Source organism: Gracilinanus agilis, chromosome 5 (assembly GCF_016433145.1).
Source record: "Gracilinanus agilis isolate LMUSP501 chromosome 5, AgileGrace, whole genome shotgun sequence".
In the NCBI taxonomy this organism is placed as follows: domain Eukaryota; kingdom Metazoa; phylum Chordata; class Mammalia; order Didelphimorphia; family Didelphidae; genus Gracilinanus; species Gracilinanus agilis.
The window spans coordinates 196,292,593-196,310,388 of record NC_058134.1 but is presented as its reverse complement, the minus strand read 5'-3'; the positions used below and the strand labels follow the sequence as shown (position 1 = coordinate 196,310,388).

Genomic DNA, 17,796 nt, shown 5'->3' with positions numbered 1-17,796 from the left:
AAGAAAACATTTAAAAAAGTGTAAATTCTTATGGCAGACATAGTTCTGAGAAGATGCAGGGATGCCTGAGTACTAAGAAGCCAGAGGTCCATTGATATACTAGTTCCTAAATAATAATAACTCATTTAATAATAGTCAGCATTTGTATAGCTCTTTAAGGTTTGCAAAGCATTTTATGTGTTATTTCCATTGATCCTCACAGCAACCCTGTGTGGTAGGTGACATTTTTAACCCCATTTTATAAAGGAGGGAACTAAGGTTGTGAGTTTAAGTGAATTTTCCATGTTTATGCAGATTGTAAGTATCTTAGGGAGAATTTGAACTAGGTTCTTCCAGGCTCCCAGCCCAGTACTCTATTCCTCTGTCCATTATGGCACCAATTGTCAGCCATTTCTATAGCACTTAGGCTTTTCCAAAGCATTTCACTTGTTAGGTGGTCAGAACCTCTTGAAGCTGAGCCTTGATCCCAAGTTTTCTAAATCCAAGACAAAGGTTCTTTCTACTTTACTGTGCAACCTTCCACCTAGGAGGTGCTTAAAAATGCATGATAAACTCAGTTGATCATACAGTTTTAAAGGCCAGAATGCTACTAATGAGAGGACTAAACCAAAGCTAACTTCTAATACCAGAACCGTCATAGGAATTAATTTAGGGAACTGTAGAATGAATACTTTAATACTCCTTCCCTGAGAAACGAAAGGAAGGTCCCTATAAAGGGGAGAAAAAAGAAACAAACAAAAAACCCCTCAAAAGAGTCCCTTTGGGATTGGACCATCCTCAGCAGATTGCTTTGTCTTTCCTTATCTCACTTCCTTCTGTGTTTTTCCCTCTCACTAACTATAGGAGTTTCAGTATTCCCCATTGCAATTGGACAACAATATGACGAATCCCAGGTGAGGGAATTGGCAGGGACAGCTTCCACCTCCAACATCATGAAACTTCAGCGGATTGAAGATCTCTCCACTATGGTCACTTTGGACAACACATTTATGTATAAGCTATGTTCTGGTAAGCCCATTTTGACTCTTCCAGCATCAGAAAGACCGTAGAAGTTAGAGTTGGATGGACCTTAGAGATTGTTTAGTCTAATCTCGCCTTTTTTTTATTGGAAACAGAAACCTGAAGAAAACACAAGATCATAGCTCTAAAGAAGAGCCTTTGGAGGGCATTGAGTTTTGCCCCCTCAAATCATAGATGAGGAAGTTAAGGCCCAGGGATTAAATGATTTTCACAAGGTCACATAGGAAATAAGTTCAGAGATGGAATTTGAACCCAGGTCCTCTTGACTCCAAAGCCAGTGCTTTTTAAAATTATTCTACTCTAACTTTCTATATTCTGAGGATTCATTCTAGCAACAGGAGATGCTCTTATATCTGGCCTACTTTTTCTGTCTAAGGTGATTTAATGGAACTGACCACCTTCAGTTTCTCTCTAAGGCAGAACTCTGCAAAAATTAAACTCTACAAAGAACTTATTAGCAGACTTTCAATATAAAATACTTTCTCAATCAATACAAGCATTTATGCTAAAAGCCCATGGCTTTTTCAGGGAGGGAACTTGAACAGAGAATGGGAAATAAAGGAAATATAGGAGGCAAACAACTAGTCAACAGATGCTGAGATCTTTTCCTGGAGAACAGCCTGCTGTAAAAGGGAATTCTTAATCTCTTTTTCTAATTTAACTGGGGACCTGGAGGTCCTTTTAACATAGAGATATGTAAAGATATCCAGCCCACAGTTAAACTAGAGAAAGGGATTAAGAATTCCCTTTTACACTGCTTATATGCCTAATTAATTTCGTCTTTTAGCCTCATGGCTCTCCAGAATGGTTCCAGAATCAACTTCAATCATTTATATTTTTCATTAAGTTCACTTGGTAAAATATTTGTGTTATTGTTTAGTTGTTTTTCAGTTGTGTCCCCCTTTTTGAGTTTTTTTTGGGCAAAGATACTGGAGTAGTTTGCTTTTTCCTTCTCCAACTCATTTTATAGATAAGGAAACTGAGGCAAGGATTAAATGACTTGCACAGTGTTACACAGCTAGTAAGAATCTCTGAGACTGGATTTGAACTCAGGAAGAAGAATCTTCCTCACTCCAGGTGTGGCCCTCTATCCACTGCATCACCTAGCTGCCCCGATAAAATATTAGAAAGTTCTTTTTAAAATTTCTAAAATTTCCCTAGTTTTAATGTAAAACAATGAACAACAGACCATGGTCATTGTTGCCATTACTTTATGTTAATTATTTCCTGAATTAAATCATAGGGGGTTGTATGCAACATGTTAGAGCAGGAAGGAACCTTTGAGCTCATCTAATCTAATGCCTTCATTTTACAGATGAAATCCAAAGAGTGTAAGTAATTTGCCCAAGATCACAGAGATAATGAAGCTGCAGGGCCATCCTTTCAAATCCTTGTATTCTGACTTAATATCAAAGTATCTATTATATCGGATTCCTAGAATTTCCTTTCAGTTTGCAATGTCTTTTTGTATTCCCCAAGAGTCAGCTAATTAGTCTTCTTAAGAGAGAGAGAGGAGATAGTGGATGAGACCAATAGATGCTTACATTCAGGTCCCTCATAACCGTGTTCTCACTGTTGTACCAAATTGGGCCAATGTCAGAAGATCATCTCAGGGGACTGATATATGATAGAGTGTTTATAACCTAGGCTCTGTGACCTTGGTTTAAAATTGTTTTTTTTTTTTGAGGGGACAGATGTGTGGCTCAGTTGATTGAGAGCCAGGCCCAGAGATAGGAGGTCCTGGGTTCAAGCCCTTACCACTCTTCTGCCTTGGAACAAATATACAGTATTGGTTCCAAGATGGAAGGTAAGGGTTTAAAAAAATTAAAAAAATGTTTGATAATTATATTTCTATATCATTTATTTCTATGTAATTGATTTCCCTTATAATTTTGTGTAATTTGTTTTATTAATTTAAAAATATTATTCTTAGAAAGGTTCACCAAATTGTCAAAAGGGACTATGACATAAAAAGTTTAAGAATCTCTCTCTCTCTATCCATCCTATCTGCTAATCTAGAGCAGTGGTTCCCAAACTTTTTTGGCCTACCGCCCCCTTTCCAGAAAAAAATATTACTTAGTGCCCCCTGGAAATTATGAAACTATTTATTGAACTCAGAATAGAATGTAATACAAAAAAAGTGTGGCCATCACCCTCTCCTGGATCACTGCAGCACTCACCAGGGGGTGGCAGCGCCCACTTTGGGAATCACTGATCTAGAGGGTTGAACTCTTGTCTTATTTCTGTTTCAGGTTTCTCCAAAGTCTGTTTGGATGAAGACGGGAATCAAAAGAGAGTAAGTGCCTATTGGTTGTCTTTGAGGGAAATATTGTGACTCTGTCTTGGGTGACCCTGTTTACACAGGGAAACTTTTCAGGCAGGTCATAACTCAGATCTTTGTCTTATTCCTTCTCATCAATGTTTTGCTCCTTGGATCTATTATTAGATTCTGTAATTTGGTCTCTATCTCTCGAATGCTTTCTCAGGTCCCACTTCCTTGTTTTTTTTTTTTGGTGGGGGATGTCCCATATTCAAATCTTAGTTTCCATTTTTTGACAGTTGATTAGTCAGACTTGCTAGCTTGGGTTTTAATAGACAGTTTTCAGAGGTAGCTCTAACAGCAGCACTCTTTTAGTTCAGGTTTGGTGTTAGGATGAAATGAGGTACTCACAAGTCATTGAACATTTAACAAAAAGAAGATTTGCTTTGCCCCTAATATAGGAAAAATATGCCACATGGATACAGTTGTACTTAGCTTCTGTGGACATAGCCCCTTTCATCTCCACATAGAAACATGTTTGGTCAGCAGGACAGAGTGTAGACAGAGCAGAATATGATGTGGTCTTCAGAAGTTCACCAAGTCCAAGGGGCCCTTATTCACTGTGGTTGAGACTTTTTTTGTGCATTTAGTTTGATGAGGAAGCTATAGTGGAGAAAATGATCCAGTCATAACCTGGGAATAGGTTCCTCTCATTTGAAGAAGAATTAGAGAAGGAAGAAGGGACTGGATATTTCTTGTGGGTTGGGGGAAAGAGGTTGTTTCAGGAAAACACTGACGAATATTAGCCTTCACTCTCTACTCTTGCCTGACTATGATTCTGTTTTCTACTGCAGCCTGGGGACAGATGGACCTTGGCTGACAAGTGCCATACTGTAACCTGTCTGCAAGATGGCCAGACCATAATGGAGAGTCACCGGGTCAATTGTGAAAAGGGACCCAAACCCACATGCCCCAACAACCAGCCAGCTGTGAAGGTAGAGGAGACCTGTGGTTGTCGCTGGACTTGCCCCTGTAAGTCTATGTTTCTTGGCTTTTTATCCATTTCTGATCAGTTAATATGACAATTCTCTTAGCACAACTTTGCAAATAAGTTTATAAATATCTATTGCTAGGCCCAAAGAATTTTCTCCTCCTCAAACTACATTTATCAGTTCTACCATTCCATCATCAAAAATCACCCATTTAGGGTTTATTTAAAGCAAGACTCATTGAGTACTCTTGTCTGCCCTCTTTTCCTTTGGAAGGACAAAGTTTATTGTAGTGGAAAAAGTGCTGGGCTTGGAGTCTGGGGACCTGGGTTTAAATCTCAGTTCTGCCATTGTATGACTATGGGTAGGTCACCTCTAGGTCTCAGTTTCCTCATCTGTAAAATTAAAGAATTAGACTTGATGAACTCTAAGTACTTTCCTCAGATTTTGAAATACTGTGGTCTAAGTCAACATATCTCAATAGTTTCCTCCCAAATTATGCCCAGTGGAGGTTGGGAGAAAAGCATTAATTATCTAAATGCAGTAGACAGGGTGGTTGTTGGCAATATAACCTCACTGTGCCTCATGAATAAGGGGCAAAGAAAGCCCTGGGTTTGGGGATGCAGTAGTAACTGCATGAATAGGAAAACTACCACCCATGTGTCTAGTTGATATTACATAGCTAGATTAATGCTACAGAGATAGGAAACATTCCCCTCTGTTTGGAATTCATCTTTGACTCATGGAATCCCTTCGTCCCTTCAAGATGCAACACAAGTGCCACCTTCTTCATGGAGCCATTGCTGATTCTCCCCAACTCCCTGATAGCATCTTCCCTCCCAGACTACTTTGTACTTAACTTTTATTTGTATATTCTTTATATTTACTGTATATATATACATATATATTTTTATATATATGTATGTGTCTCTCCTATTATGATGGAAGCTTCTTCAAAGTAGGAAATATTTTAATCTTTGCACTTTTATCCATAGCACCTAGATTAGTCCCTGACAATTAATAGGAACTTAATGAATACTTGTAGATAAATATATAGATAGAAAGACAGATACTTGTTCACTCCCTGTTTATTATTGGTCTAGAACTTTTTTTTGTAGGCCAAAGGCAAAACATCATGTCTTAATTTGATTGGCTCCCTTATTGCTTACTGATAAAGGTATTTTTTGCAGTGGTTTGTTGGAAGCTGACATAGTTTATTATTCTAGAGGTATAAGGAGCCTTAACAATCCTGCCTGATAATTGCCTGAAGACTCATGTGATTGCAAACTGATGTTTCTTTGATGGTTTTACAAAATTTACATGTCCTTCATTGGATAATAATTTTTTTATTAACTTACTAGGCCTGCATTTATATCTCAAGCTCTTGAAGGGGCTTGTGGGTTGTATCTAGAGCAGTGGTTCCCCAACTTTTTTGGCCTACCGCCCCCTTTCCAGAAAAAATATTACTTAGCGCCCCTTGGAAATTAATTTTTAAAAAATTTTAATAGCAATCAATAGGAAAGATAAATGCACCTGTGGCCATCACCGCTCCCCTGGATTGTTGCAGCACCCACCAGGGGGCAGTGGCACCCACTTTGGGAATCACTGATCTAGAGTCACAAAATCACTGATCCATTATCCAAAGTATTTGAGTCCAAACTATATAACTAAAACCAAAGTATATAACTAAAATAATGTATAAATGAAGATTTTGGCAGTATACAGATATGTAATTTGAGAATAAATGCTTGGGGATACAGATTATTTAAATGAATTTGCTATAGGATCTGGAGCAAATTACAAGAACATTTTTTTTTTCTTTACAAAGTGTTTAAATGATCAAGGTTATTTTTTCCCCCTTGAACACTTCTCCTCTCCTTCCTTCCTTCCTCCTCTCTTTCTCACCTCATACTCTCCCAGTCTTATTTTGGGTAGGCAAATGTACTGATCTCCTGGCCAGGTTCCATCTATTGCATTAATTCTCTCAACAAAATTCAGGATTATTGGGTGGAGTGAAGTTCCATTTATTCCCCAATGCTTCTTTTGCTCATTCTCCTCAATTTTCTTCTTTCACTCTTCTTCCACTTGCCTTATAACTGCAACTTTGAGGTTCTCTTGGCAAATGAGGTAGAGAAGTCATGAAATCTCTGTCTCTCTCTCTGTCTCTCTCTGTCTCTCTCTGTCTCTCTCTGTCTCTCTCTCTCTCTCTNTCTCTCTCTGTCTCTCTCTGTCTCTCTCTGTCTCTCTCTGTCTCTCTCTCTCTCTCTCTGTATGTATGTATGTGTTTTTTGAGCCCTTATTCCTTCAAAGAAAGTGTTTATATGTGTGGATACTCCTAACTAGTTTCCTAAAGTTTGAACATTAGTTAAATGTAAAAGTAGGGGAGGGGTATATGGGCTGTTAGTGCTTAAACATGTCCTAAGAACAGGAAAAGGAGGCTAGAAACATGAGGATTAGGGCAGAGCAGAGGGAAGGGTTGGTATTAGACAGCTAAACATGTATTCACTCAGGCACACACACAAGCACTGGAAAAGAGTGGAATGCTTGCCTTGGGAGATGGTGAGTTCTCCCTCATTAGCAAGTCTTCAAGCAAAGTCTACATTTTGACTTCTCTGGTAGGTTACAGAGCAGATTCCTATTCAGGATTGGGTTGGAATGATACCTCTTAGGATTCTGTAATTCTATAACTACAGTATTTCTATGGTAGTGTTTTAAACATTTTCCTCAAGAAAACCGAATTTGGAGTCAGAGAATCTATTTTCAGATACTGGCAATGATAGTGCAACCTCAGGATTACAATGACAAAGAAAAAGTATGGCAAGCTAGAAGGCAGAAATGTACCAAGGAACAACAGTCAGAATCATGGTAGACTTCTCAAGAAAGACAAGAAATGATTAGAAAAATTATAACATGACATATGAAATTAATAAGCAAAGATTGTGAACCTAGAATTATATATCCAATGTAACCTGTCTCCCAAGGACTTTGTTATAGAGTCTTGATGCAGCAAGAATGTGCATATAAAGCCATTACTGAGAGTTCCACAAGTTATTTTTTGACATTGGGAGGATTTTCCTAGCATTGAGTAGACACATGTGAAAGCTGCAGAGAAGCCATAGAGAGAAAGAGAGGAGAAGGAAGATTCCTTTCATTTCTGGACATGCTTGTCCCCCCTGTCTCTCCTGTTAATTCAGCATGGAATTGGGAGGCCTGGGCATTACTATAAAATTAATTAAAAGAAAATGAGTAAAGTGATAAAAAGTGCCAGTGCAGTTAAAAAAATATGGGGGGAAATGAAATAGCTAAATTATAGGAACAACATAATTAAGAAATGATGCAAGATGAGGCAACTAGTTAGCTTAATAGATAGAGTGTCAGGCCTGGAGCTAGGAGGACCGAGGCTCAAATTTGGTCTCAGATATTTTCTAGCTGTGTGACTCTGGGCAGGTCACTCAATCCCTATTGCCTACTCCTTATTTGCTCTTCTGCCTTAGAAATGATACTTAGTATTGTTTCTCAGAGAGAAGGTAAGGAGTATATATTAAAAAAAGGAATAATAGTACAAAATATCCCAAGAGACATCCTCAAATAGATAAATGACATATTAAAAAATTTAAATGAGAATTAACACTAAGACAATTAAAAGAATAAATAAAAGAACTTGTAGAAATTCAAAAAATCAAGGGAAAATCTGAACTTGGAATTTGAAGATGCTAAAATATTAGAAGGAAATAATTAAAAAATTACTTTGCAGAGAATGTAATAGAAAATCTGAAAAAAATGAATAGAGGTAAACAACAATGTGTTCCCTACAAGTGAAAAAATTGTAGACAAATGTAGAAGAAGGGAAAAACAACCTCAGGAAATAGAAGCTAAGAGAATTAGAAAATATGCAGAAAGTGAATAGGTCAAAATACAGCAATTCCAGGGTTACTGACACCAGGAAAATTAAAAAAATTTTTTAGAAAGGAAAATGAACACTCTCTTTCAGGAAATTAGTAAAAATGTTCCCCAGAATTATGAAAAACAAGTGACTATTTTTATACATGCATGCACATATTATTATTATATGTATATATAATGAATAATTATATAAACATATACATTTGTAATCACATATGTGTATATATATATATATATATATAACATGTAATGATTAAAAATACTGATAGTCTGGGTTCCAGATAAGTAAAATCAATTTATTGATCACATTAGCAATAATGGAAAATTAATGATCTGTGGTCTTTCTCAGTGATCAAAGATATATATGTATTTATGTAGATTTTCCATGACACTATATGCCATAACCTTTGTAATAGAGTTTAAAGTAATAGTCATACAATTTAGTATCAAAAATTAATTTAAAAAAGCCTACATTCTAGTTTGCATTTAGTTAATGACATCCTATGAAAATGATGCAGTAAGGAGGATAATGTTGCAATGATAGATTAATTTGGCTAAAATATGTACTATTCATATTATTGTTTTTTTTTCTTTGTTTTCTTTGTGCTTTTTTTCAGTTGCCAATGCAGACATTGTATTGGAGTGCCAAATGAAAGCCTAAGCTATTTCTTTTTGAATGGTTTATGGCTACACTTGCTTCAGTGTAAGAATTTTCACAGAATAATTTTCTCCAACTCCATGATAATTAGAACTTGCAAATGGTGCTTTAATAGGAACTTGGAGAATTTATGAATTATTACAAATGAAGGTGAAGGAAAGAGTGTGGAGTCTAGACCATTTGTTTTGGCTCCAGAAACATGCCTTGCTGCAAGATCTCTTAAGGTATTAAAGTCGAAATTACTACTGGTACCATGAGTCATTTGGCAGCCAAAATAATACATTTGTCTTAAGGTGAATTCTCTTCAGAATGAGCTAATGCTCGCTTATGATGTCAATGATCCATGATACCTTTGGAACCTGACTTTGTTTCTTAAGCCAAGGCATTCCTATAGAATGAATTATTCACTTTGTATATTTTAATTTGGAGGAGGTAAGTAATGAAATATCCTTCTCTTTAGAAGTATAATCAATTTTTTAACCTGCTTCAAAGGACCATCCAATGAAGATCAACCTTCTTCTTCTTCTTCTTCTTTTTTTTTTTTTTGTTTTAAACCTTTACCTTCCATCTTGGAGTCAATACTGTGTATTGGCTCCAAGGCAAAAGAGTGGTAAGGGTAGGCAATGGGGATCAAGTGACTTGCCCAGGGTCACACAGCTGGGAAGTGTCTGAGGCTAGATTTGAACCTAGGACCTCCCATCTCTAGGCCTGGCTCTCAATCCACTGAGCTACCCAGCTGCCCCTTGAAGATCAACTTTCTTAAGAGCCATCCAAATCCTTTAATCGGGCTTAGGATACCTGCCACTAATTAACTGTGAGAACCTACCTTCTCTGGGTCTTAGTTATATATGTAAAATAAAATAAAACATATATATATATATAAATATATACACAAAATATATAATAATTATGTTAGTATGATGAGGAAGACTAAAAGGTCTCTGACATTCTATCTGCCCAGATTTCATGGTGTAGCAATGTGAGTGATTTGATGACATATTCCAAATAAAGAGCACCTAAGTCCTTAGAACTTAGGGTCATTGAATTTGGAGTTGGAAGAGATTTTTGGATATCAACTAGTCCAGTGTACTCATTATATAGATGAAGAAACTGAGATTCAGAGACATGCAATAATTTATCCAAGGTCACATAGGCAATAATTACCAGAATCAGGACCCGAAAAGAAGTCCTCTAACTCCACGTCCAGACTTACTCTTCCTCCCACACCAGGCATGTAAGAGGTACCCCAATACTCCTGTTAGTTTCATCACTTTTTTTCCATCTCTCATTCCACCTAGGCTTATGTATGGGAAGCTCCACCAGGCACATTGTGACTTTTGATGGCCAGGACTTCAAGCTGACTGGCAGCTGTTCCTATGTCCTTTTCAATAGCAAAGAACAAGACCTGGAGATAAATCTTCACAATGGGGTCTGTAACCCTGGGATGAAGCCAACCTGCATGAAGTCCATAGAAGTGAAACACAAGGGCCTGTCCATCCAGCTCCACAGTGATATGGAGGTGAGGGTTAAAAGGACTCCCTCTGGGTCAGGGCAGCGGTGGATGTTCTAGAGAGCCCACTAGAATCCGACTGAATGAATTGTGCTTACTAGGTATTCTTATCAGGGACTCCTTAGTCCACAGGCTCAGCAAACTGTTTTCCTCTCATGCTTTCCCTTCTTTCCCTCATTCCTAAAGCAAAGGTATTTATTGACATGATATAACATGAAGAGTTCACAAAACAGTCCCCCAAGAAACCTGGGGTCCACTCTCCCACAAGTGCTGATGATATCAGTGAGAAGCATCAGAACACATGGAGTAAACCAGTAGAGAGGCACAGATGTGGGGAGCACGAGTAGCTAATGCAACTCACACTTCCAGTCCTGCTGAACCACAATGTCCATCTCTTAAGGTATACTCAGGCTGTTCCCCCTTTAGCTTCCATCCATGATTCTTGTGTGTATCATTTGATTTCTCACTGTGTCTAAATGGAAGACAAGCAGAGCCATGGATAATGCATGGAAACTGGACTAAGGAAGGCCCGAGTCAAAATTCTGTCTCATTTTATAGTTCTCCCTTTTATGGCATGGGGTTAGGAGCCCAGCACTCCTGCACTCTGGAAAATCTGTGTAAAATTTTTTGGCTTCTTTTTGTGCCAGAAGAAATCCGATTTTTTTTTCTGTTTCTTTTTTGGAGTGTTTGCAGTATCCTATTGCAAATTTTGGGTTAAGTACACATTTCTGAATTTCTAGCAGTCTTCTGGGCTTCACATATCATCTGCAGCTTCCACAAAATTCCCCCCAAATTCTCATTTAATTTTTATGGTGACCCAGGATATAATGAAACCTCAATGGAGAAAGTCATGATGTGGAAGGGACAACTGAACTGGCTGAATGACCCAGAGCAAGTCAATCAATCAATCAGTCTTTAGCAAGAGTCTATTATATGTTAGATCACTGAACCTCTGAACATCTCCATTCCCTTATCAATAAAACAAGGATGATAGCATCTAACTCGTAGGGATACTGAAAGGATTAAATGAGTTAACATACATAAAGCATTTTGCATACCATAAAGATCTATATAAATGCTAGTTATTATAATCATTAGTATTAGAAGAGCAACATTTGGAGATGCCAGATAGCATTATAGCATTTTCCTGGGTTATCCTATACTTTGTACAAATCTCTAGGAATAGAATGATGTACTGGGGCCTGACACCCCTAGAAACTCTCTGTGGTCGCCAAAAATCATCAGATTTTTCTCCCACAGCTTTCTCTGAGGGAGATATGGGTGGAAAATGCATGGTTCACACTCATGCTTGCTATTCCAGTCAATTTCCTTTCAGGTAGGATGTGTCATATTCCTTTTCCTTCCTTTCCAAATATTTTCAAAGTCTGGTTGTCCTATTAGTTGTTGTTAGTAAATATTAGGATTTTAAATTGAGTGCAATGAGAAAAAAAGATCCAGGTTCTTTGGTGGCATCCAGCTCTGACAGGATCCTCACTGACTGATACATCTTAGAGAGACCACATTGTTTAGTGGGAAGCAGGTTGAATTTGGAATTGGGAACCTGTGTTCAAATCCCAGCTCTGTGCAACCATAGGGCAAGTCACTTAATCTTTCTGAGCCTCAGTGTTCTCATCTGTAAAATGGAGATAAAAAAGACATACATTACCTCCTCCAAAAGGTTATGAGGAAAGTGCTTTGCAACCCTCTGAACTATGTAAAGGTGATTGCTGTCTTTTCTCCTTTACCTGAGCAGGTGACTGTGAATGGACGATTGGTTTCACTTCCCTATGTGGATGAAAATATGGAAGTCAACACCTATGGAGCCATCATGCATGAGATCAGGTTCTCACACTTGAACCACGTCTTAACATTCACACCACAGAACAATGAATTTCAGCTGCAACTCAGCCCCAAGACCTTTGCTCCCCAAACCTATGGACTCTGCGGTGAGAGCTTTGTTTATTTTTGTTTTAATCTGTGACCTTTTAGCCTATTACCTCCATCCATCTGCTTTTGCATAGTTCTAGACCCTCACAGACCCGGAGACAGTAGGAAAAGCTATTCGGAACGTGAGGGAGATGGAGAATCCAGGGATCCCCATCTGCGTATCTATGCAGAAGCTGGTGCAATCCTTTTACATTCTTTCCTTTTAGGGATTTGTGATGAGAATGGGTCCAATGACTTCATGCTTAGGGATGGCACAGTCACCACAGACCACAACGTGCTCATCCAGGAGTGGACAGTCCAGCAGCCGGGTACCACGTGTGAACCCATCCCAGACGAACAGTGTCTGGACTCCAGCAGCACTCAGTGCCAGATCCTCGTTTCCTCCATGTTTGCTGAGTGCCATCAAGTCCTTGCTCCTACCACATTTTATGCCATTTGCCAGCAGAACAGCTGTCATGAGGAGCAAGTGTGTGAGGTGATTTCCTCCTATGCTCACCTCTGCCGGACGCATGGAGTCTGTGTCAACTGGAGGACCGCAGACTTCTGTGGTGAGTCTAGACGTGTCTGCATGCTAAGAAGAGCTTGCTTTGAATAAGCTCCTGTTTATGTAATAGTCATAATAATAGCTAAAATTTATTTACCACTTACCTTTGTGCCAGGCACTGTGCTAAGTACTTTTCAATTATCTCATTTGATTCTCACAACAGCTTTGGGAGATATTATTCCCATTTTGCACATTGGAAAACTGAGACAAACAGAGATTAAGTAACTTGCCCAGGGTCAAATAACTAATAAGTGTCTGAGGCTGGATTTGAACTTGTGTCTTCATAGCTACAGGCCTGATGCTTTCTTCACTGTGCCTTCATGGTTTGTAAGATGCTTTCTGCATAGTATCTCTGAGGGTTAGGTAATACAATTATTATTATTATTATTATTATAATTATATAAACAGGTAATAATTAGTGAATCTATCCTATTTTATCAAGTTCAGTCCTGGACATCTTGATTCGTTTTTTCTTTGCTGTATATTAACCTCATTAAATTTTTCTTAGTTGTATATATGTGGAATTTTTTCAGGGTTCCACTCCCCACTTATATGACACTTCCTCTGATTCCTATGTGTATTTTTAAGATATTCTGTCAAAGATCTTTCACAAGAGAAGTTCCTAGAAAATCAATTATTAGTTGGTATGTAAGAAGACAATTTAAATTCTATTAGATTGTTCCCTCCACTTTGTATCGATTCTTTGGCTTTATCGTCTAAAGGAGTTCTGTGTTCTTGGTTTGCTGACTTTGTGGAAATTCCTTTAAATCACTCTGTCTCAGTTTCCTGTTTTGTCAAAGACTAGTCATGATCCTAGTTAACAATCATTTTTTGGAAAATAAGATGGGAAAGCATCTTGGAGCAGAGTTCTAGAAAGTACTAGGCTAAGAGTCAGGAAACGTAGGTTCTAAGGCAGTCTCCGTAGGCAAATTAATTCATTTCTCTAGAGTTCAGTTTCTCATCTGTAAAATGAGGAACTTTGACCGAATTATTGTTTCTCAAAATGTCTCAACAGTCTCTGATGTTCTACATAATATTCAAAACTACCCTGATATTAGAGGACTTCTACAAAACTGCTGCCAGTCCTTTCTACAAAAATTAAATATGAAATTGAGTGTGTACAAAAATACACTGTATATAGTGTTTTGATTATGTAAATGATATTTATTTTCTTTGTTTTGCTCCAAAATTTTATTTATTTTCCCCTTATTTTGGAGATACTTTATACCAGGGTCCAATGGCTGAGCATTTATAGATTTCAACAATGTGTTTTAAGCCCCAAATTATTCTCTGGTTAAATGAGTGGGAATCAGTGGACAGGATGAACTTCAAGGCTCCTTCCTGATCTCTAACTGTCTTTGATTCTATGTTGATGTTAATAGTATCAAATCAGTCTACTGGTACATTCAGAATACAAATGCTTGTTTTGTAATGATTTGATAGTATCTCTTTATTGAGTACTTGCTGTTGTTATCTTGAGTATTTGCTGTGCAGAGAAACCCTTTAAAATGAAATCCTATTTTATAGCCTCCTCTGGAAGTTAATTGTAAGCACACAGCAAATGAGTGAAGAAGGTGGAGCATGGGACCACATGGGGAAACGAGATAGTTTTTTACTCCTTCATTTTATATGAATCGTAGAATATTAAACACATTCATATCCTACATAAGTTTAACGTTTTCTTTAGCAAAATGTATGTGCTGTTGAGATCACGGGTTATTGTGTATTTTCCACATATTTCACTTTCTAGCTATGTGACCCAGAGAAAGTACCTTTCTAAACCTCAGTTTCCTCATCTGTAATGTAGGGACAAATAACACTGCTGTTACTATGTGACAGACTTTTTTTTTTTTTGTAAGGAAATGCTTAGTAAACTTCAAAGTGCTATATAAACATTATTTGTTGTTATTAGTAAGAGAATCATTATTATCAACATTTCATATGGATAATTAAGAGTTGGTGTCTTACTGAGAATTTTCATGCCTCTCTGTCTGCAGCAATGAAGTGCCCATCCTCTATGGTATATCATCACTGCCAGCAGGACTGTCCTCGGCATTGTGATGGTAACTCAAGCACATGTGTGGACCATCTCTCGGAAGGCTGCTTCTGTCGCCCAGGACAGGTGATGCTAGGGGGGAACTGTGTCCCTGAGGAAGCCTGTACCCAGTGCATTAGTGAAGATGGGGTCCATCATGAGGTAAGAACTCATAGTCCTAATTAGGCTTTCTCACCTTCCTCCTAGGGCAGCTAGGTATCACAGTGGATAGGGTGCCTGGACTGGAGCTGTGAAGACTCATCTTCCTGAGTTCAGATTTGGCCTCAGAGATACTAGCTGTGTGACCCTGGACAAGTGACTTTAACCCTAATTGTCTCAGTTTCCTAATTGGTAAAATAAGCTGGAGAATGAAATGGCAAACCCCTCCAGTATCTATTAAGAAAATCCAAAAGGGGCACAAAAAGTCCAACATGATTGAAACAAGTGAATAAAAACAATACCTTTCTCCTGGATCGAGTAGATAGGATCTTATCTAGCTGATTGGAATTTTCCATCTCTGGCAACCTCTACTCCCACCTTCAGAGAGAATAAGAATGGGAGAGGTATTATAGAACTGGGCAAGTCAATAAACCATGGGATTGTGTTCTTAGTTTTTATTCCTAGCAACATGTTTGAATAGATCTTTAAAGAGATGGTTAGTGAACACCTAGAAAGAAAGTAGTGATTATAGATTCAGCATGGCTTTGTTGAAAACTGGTCATTCCAAGCTAATCTCATTTCCTTTTTGAACTTGACTGCTACACTAAGGGACTTCTGTTGATATAGTTTATTTAGAGCTTTAACAAATCATTTGACAAAGTCTCCCATGATATGTGGATGAAATGGGAAGTGGGTTAAATGGTCATCCATTTTGATGGATTCTGAACCATTTGAATCGCTAGATCCATTAGTCACTAATGGATGAATGTCAACTCCAAAGGAGTTCTCTAGTGAAGGGCTCCCGGAATCTGTGCTTGGTCCTATGTTATTGAACATTGCTATTAATGATTTGTATAAAGTTTGTCAAATGGGCAGATGACAAAACCAGAAAGGAGAGTTAATATAATGGATGACAGAGTGAAGATTTAAGAGGATGAACATTGGACTAAATCTAATAATGATAAATGTAAGGTTTTACCAGTCACAAGTATAATGTGTGTATCTGGGGAAGAGGCAGGGATGGTATTAGCCTACAGTTTGTCTGAAAAAGATATAGAGATTTTAGTGGACTTCAGACTCAAAGGAGGCAACAATGTGATAAGAGAACCATCAAACCTGATGCAGTGATAGGTCACCTCAAGAGACTTAGAGCATCCAGGACTAGGGAGGTGATAATGTTCCTATAATTAATACTTCACCATGGTCAGACTGCATCTTGAGTCCCATGTTTAGATCTGAGCATCACATATTAAGAAGCGTATTTAGCGTAGTTAGGTGGCTCAGTGGATAAAGAGCCAGGTTTCTTCTGTAAAAAGGAAATGGTAGAATTGGCCCCATTTTTCATACTAATCATAATAAAGCAATTTCCTATTTCTCTAGGCTTCCTAAGTATATTTCTCTATTGCCTCTGTTAAGTTTTAAAAATATTTGTTATGCATGCAGATATGTATATAAAGATGCATGTACTTTTATACATATGTATGGATATCTATCATCAATCCATCATCTACCTTTTTAATCTATCATACCTCTATCAATATTCTAATTTATCACCAACTATCTATCTAATCTATTATCTATCAATTATCTGTGTAACCTAGCCTCTGTCTAGAAATTATTGGTCTAGCACCTATCACCTTTAGCAATGATCTTTCTACCATCTATCAATTACCTGTTTAATATATTATCTATCAATCAGTCATCTATCTATCCATCATCCATTTATCCATCTCTCTGTCTCTCTGTCTATATCTATCTATCTATCTATCTATCTATCTATCTATCTATCTATCATCTATCTATCTATCTATCTATCTATCTATCTATCTATCTATCTATCTATCTATCTATCTATGTGTTTGTCTATTTCTCTCCATCCATCATCTATCGGTCTGCCTGCCTACCTGCCTGTCTGTCTGTCTGTCTGCCAGCCTGTTTGTCTATCTAATCTATCAATTTAGTCATCTATCTATTTCTATAGGATGTAAGCTACTTGAGAGATGAGATTACCAAGTTTTCTGGGGATCTCTATTCCCAGTGCCTAGATCCTAGTGACTACTTAGTAAATACTTGGTGAAATTGATGCTGTGAGCTTGAGATCAGGGCTGCATATTTCTTTTCCTAAGTGAGGGGCTGTTTCGTGATTGGTACATGAGTGCCATCTGCTGGCCCATCTGAAGGATAGAAGCTGTGAGCATCCAGCAAGGTTTTACTCCATGATAGAAGCTAGGACAGTTTGCTCATCAGAAGGGAACACACTAACTCTCAAATATCTAGAATCAGAGAGTCCTTCAGAGCATTTGTACTCCACCCTAAGTCCAGGCAAAAGCACCTACTAGTCTAGAAAGATAAAAATCTTTCTGGATTTTAAAAGTCAAAGGAAAGGAAGTTTAAGTGATTTATAATATGTAGGGTCTTTTCCCATTATCTTTATATTTCATAACTTATATACATTTTTTTCAAAATCTTCTAGTTTGTTTTCTTTTTACAGTTGAGGTGGATTTTAATGATCAAACAGTACATTAAGGGATTCATTTACTGTTTTGTTGATTGTCAAGACAAAGTGCTGGAGAAAATATTAGTAATGAAGATTAAGCTTAAAAGTTTGTTATGTGTTTTCAGAGGGCTGGCTGTTAAACATTTACCAGTACATCCTTGATTGTATGTGAAGAATAGCTTGTGTGTGTGTGTGTGTGTGTGTGTGTGTGTGTATGAGAGAGAGAGAGAGAGAGAGAGAGAGAGAGAGAGAGAGAGAGAGAGAGAGAGAGAGA

General features: G+C 37.7%; 1 protein-coding gene across 1 annotated transcript in view; it reads left to right on the top strand.

Moving 5' to 3' along the window:
* Window positions 1-17,796, top strand: part of VWF (von Willebrand factor) — a 211,659-nt gene that overhangs the window by 152,128 nt on the left and 41,735 nt on the right. Inside the window, exons 31-37 of the mRNA XM_044677836.1 lie at window positions 844-1,008; window positions 3,273-3,316; window positions 4,135-4,312; window positions 10,129-10,349; window positions 12,094-12,286; window positions 12,494-12,835; window positions 14,829-15,028. Coding sequence (XP_044533771.1) covers window positions 844-1,008; window positions 3,273-3,316; window positions 4,135-4,312; window positions 10,129-10,349; window positions 12,094-12,286; window positions 12,494-12,835; window positions 14,829-15,028 — 1,343 coding nt within the window. The remainder of the gene's footprint in view (window positions 1-843; window positions 1,009-3,272; window positions 3,317-4,134; window positions 4,313-10,128; window positions 10,350-12,093; window positions 12,287-12,493; window positions 12,836-14,828; window positions 15,029-17,796) is intronic.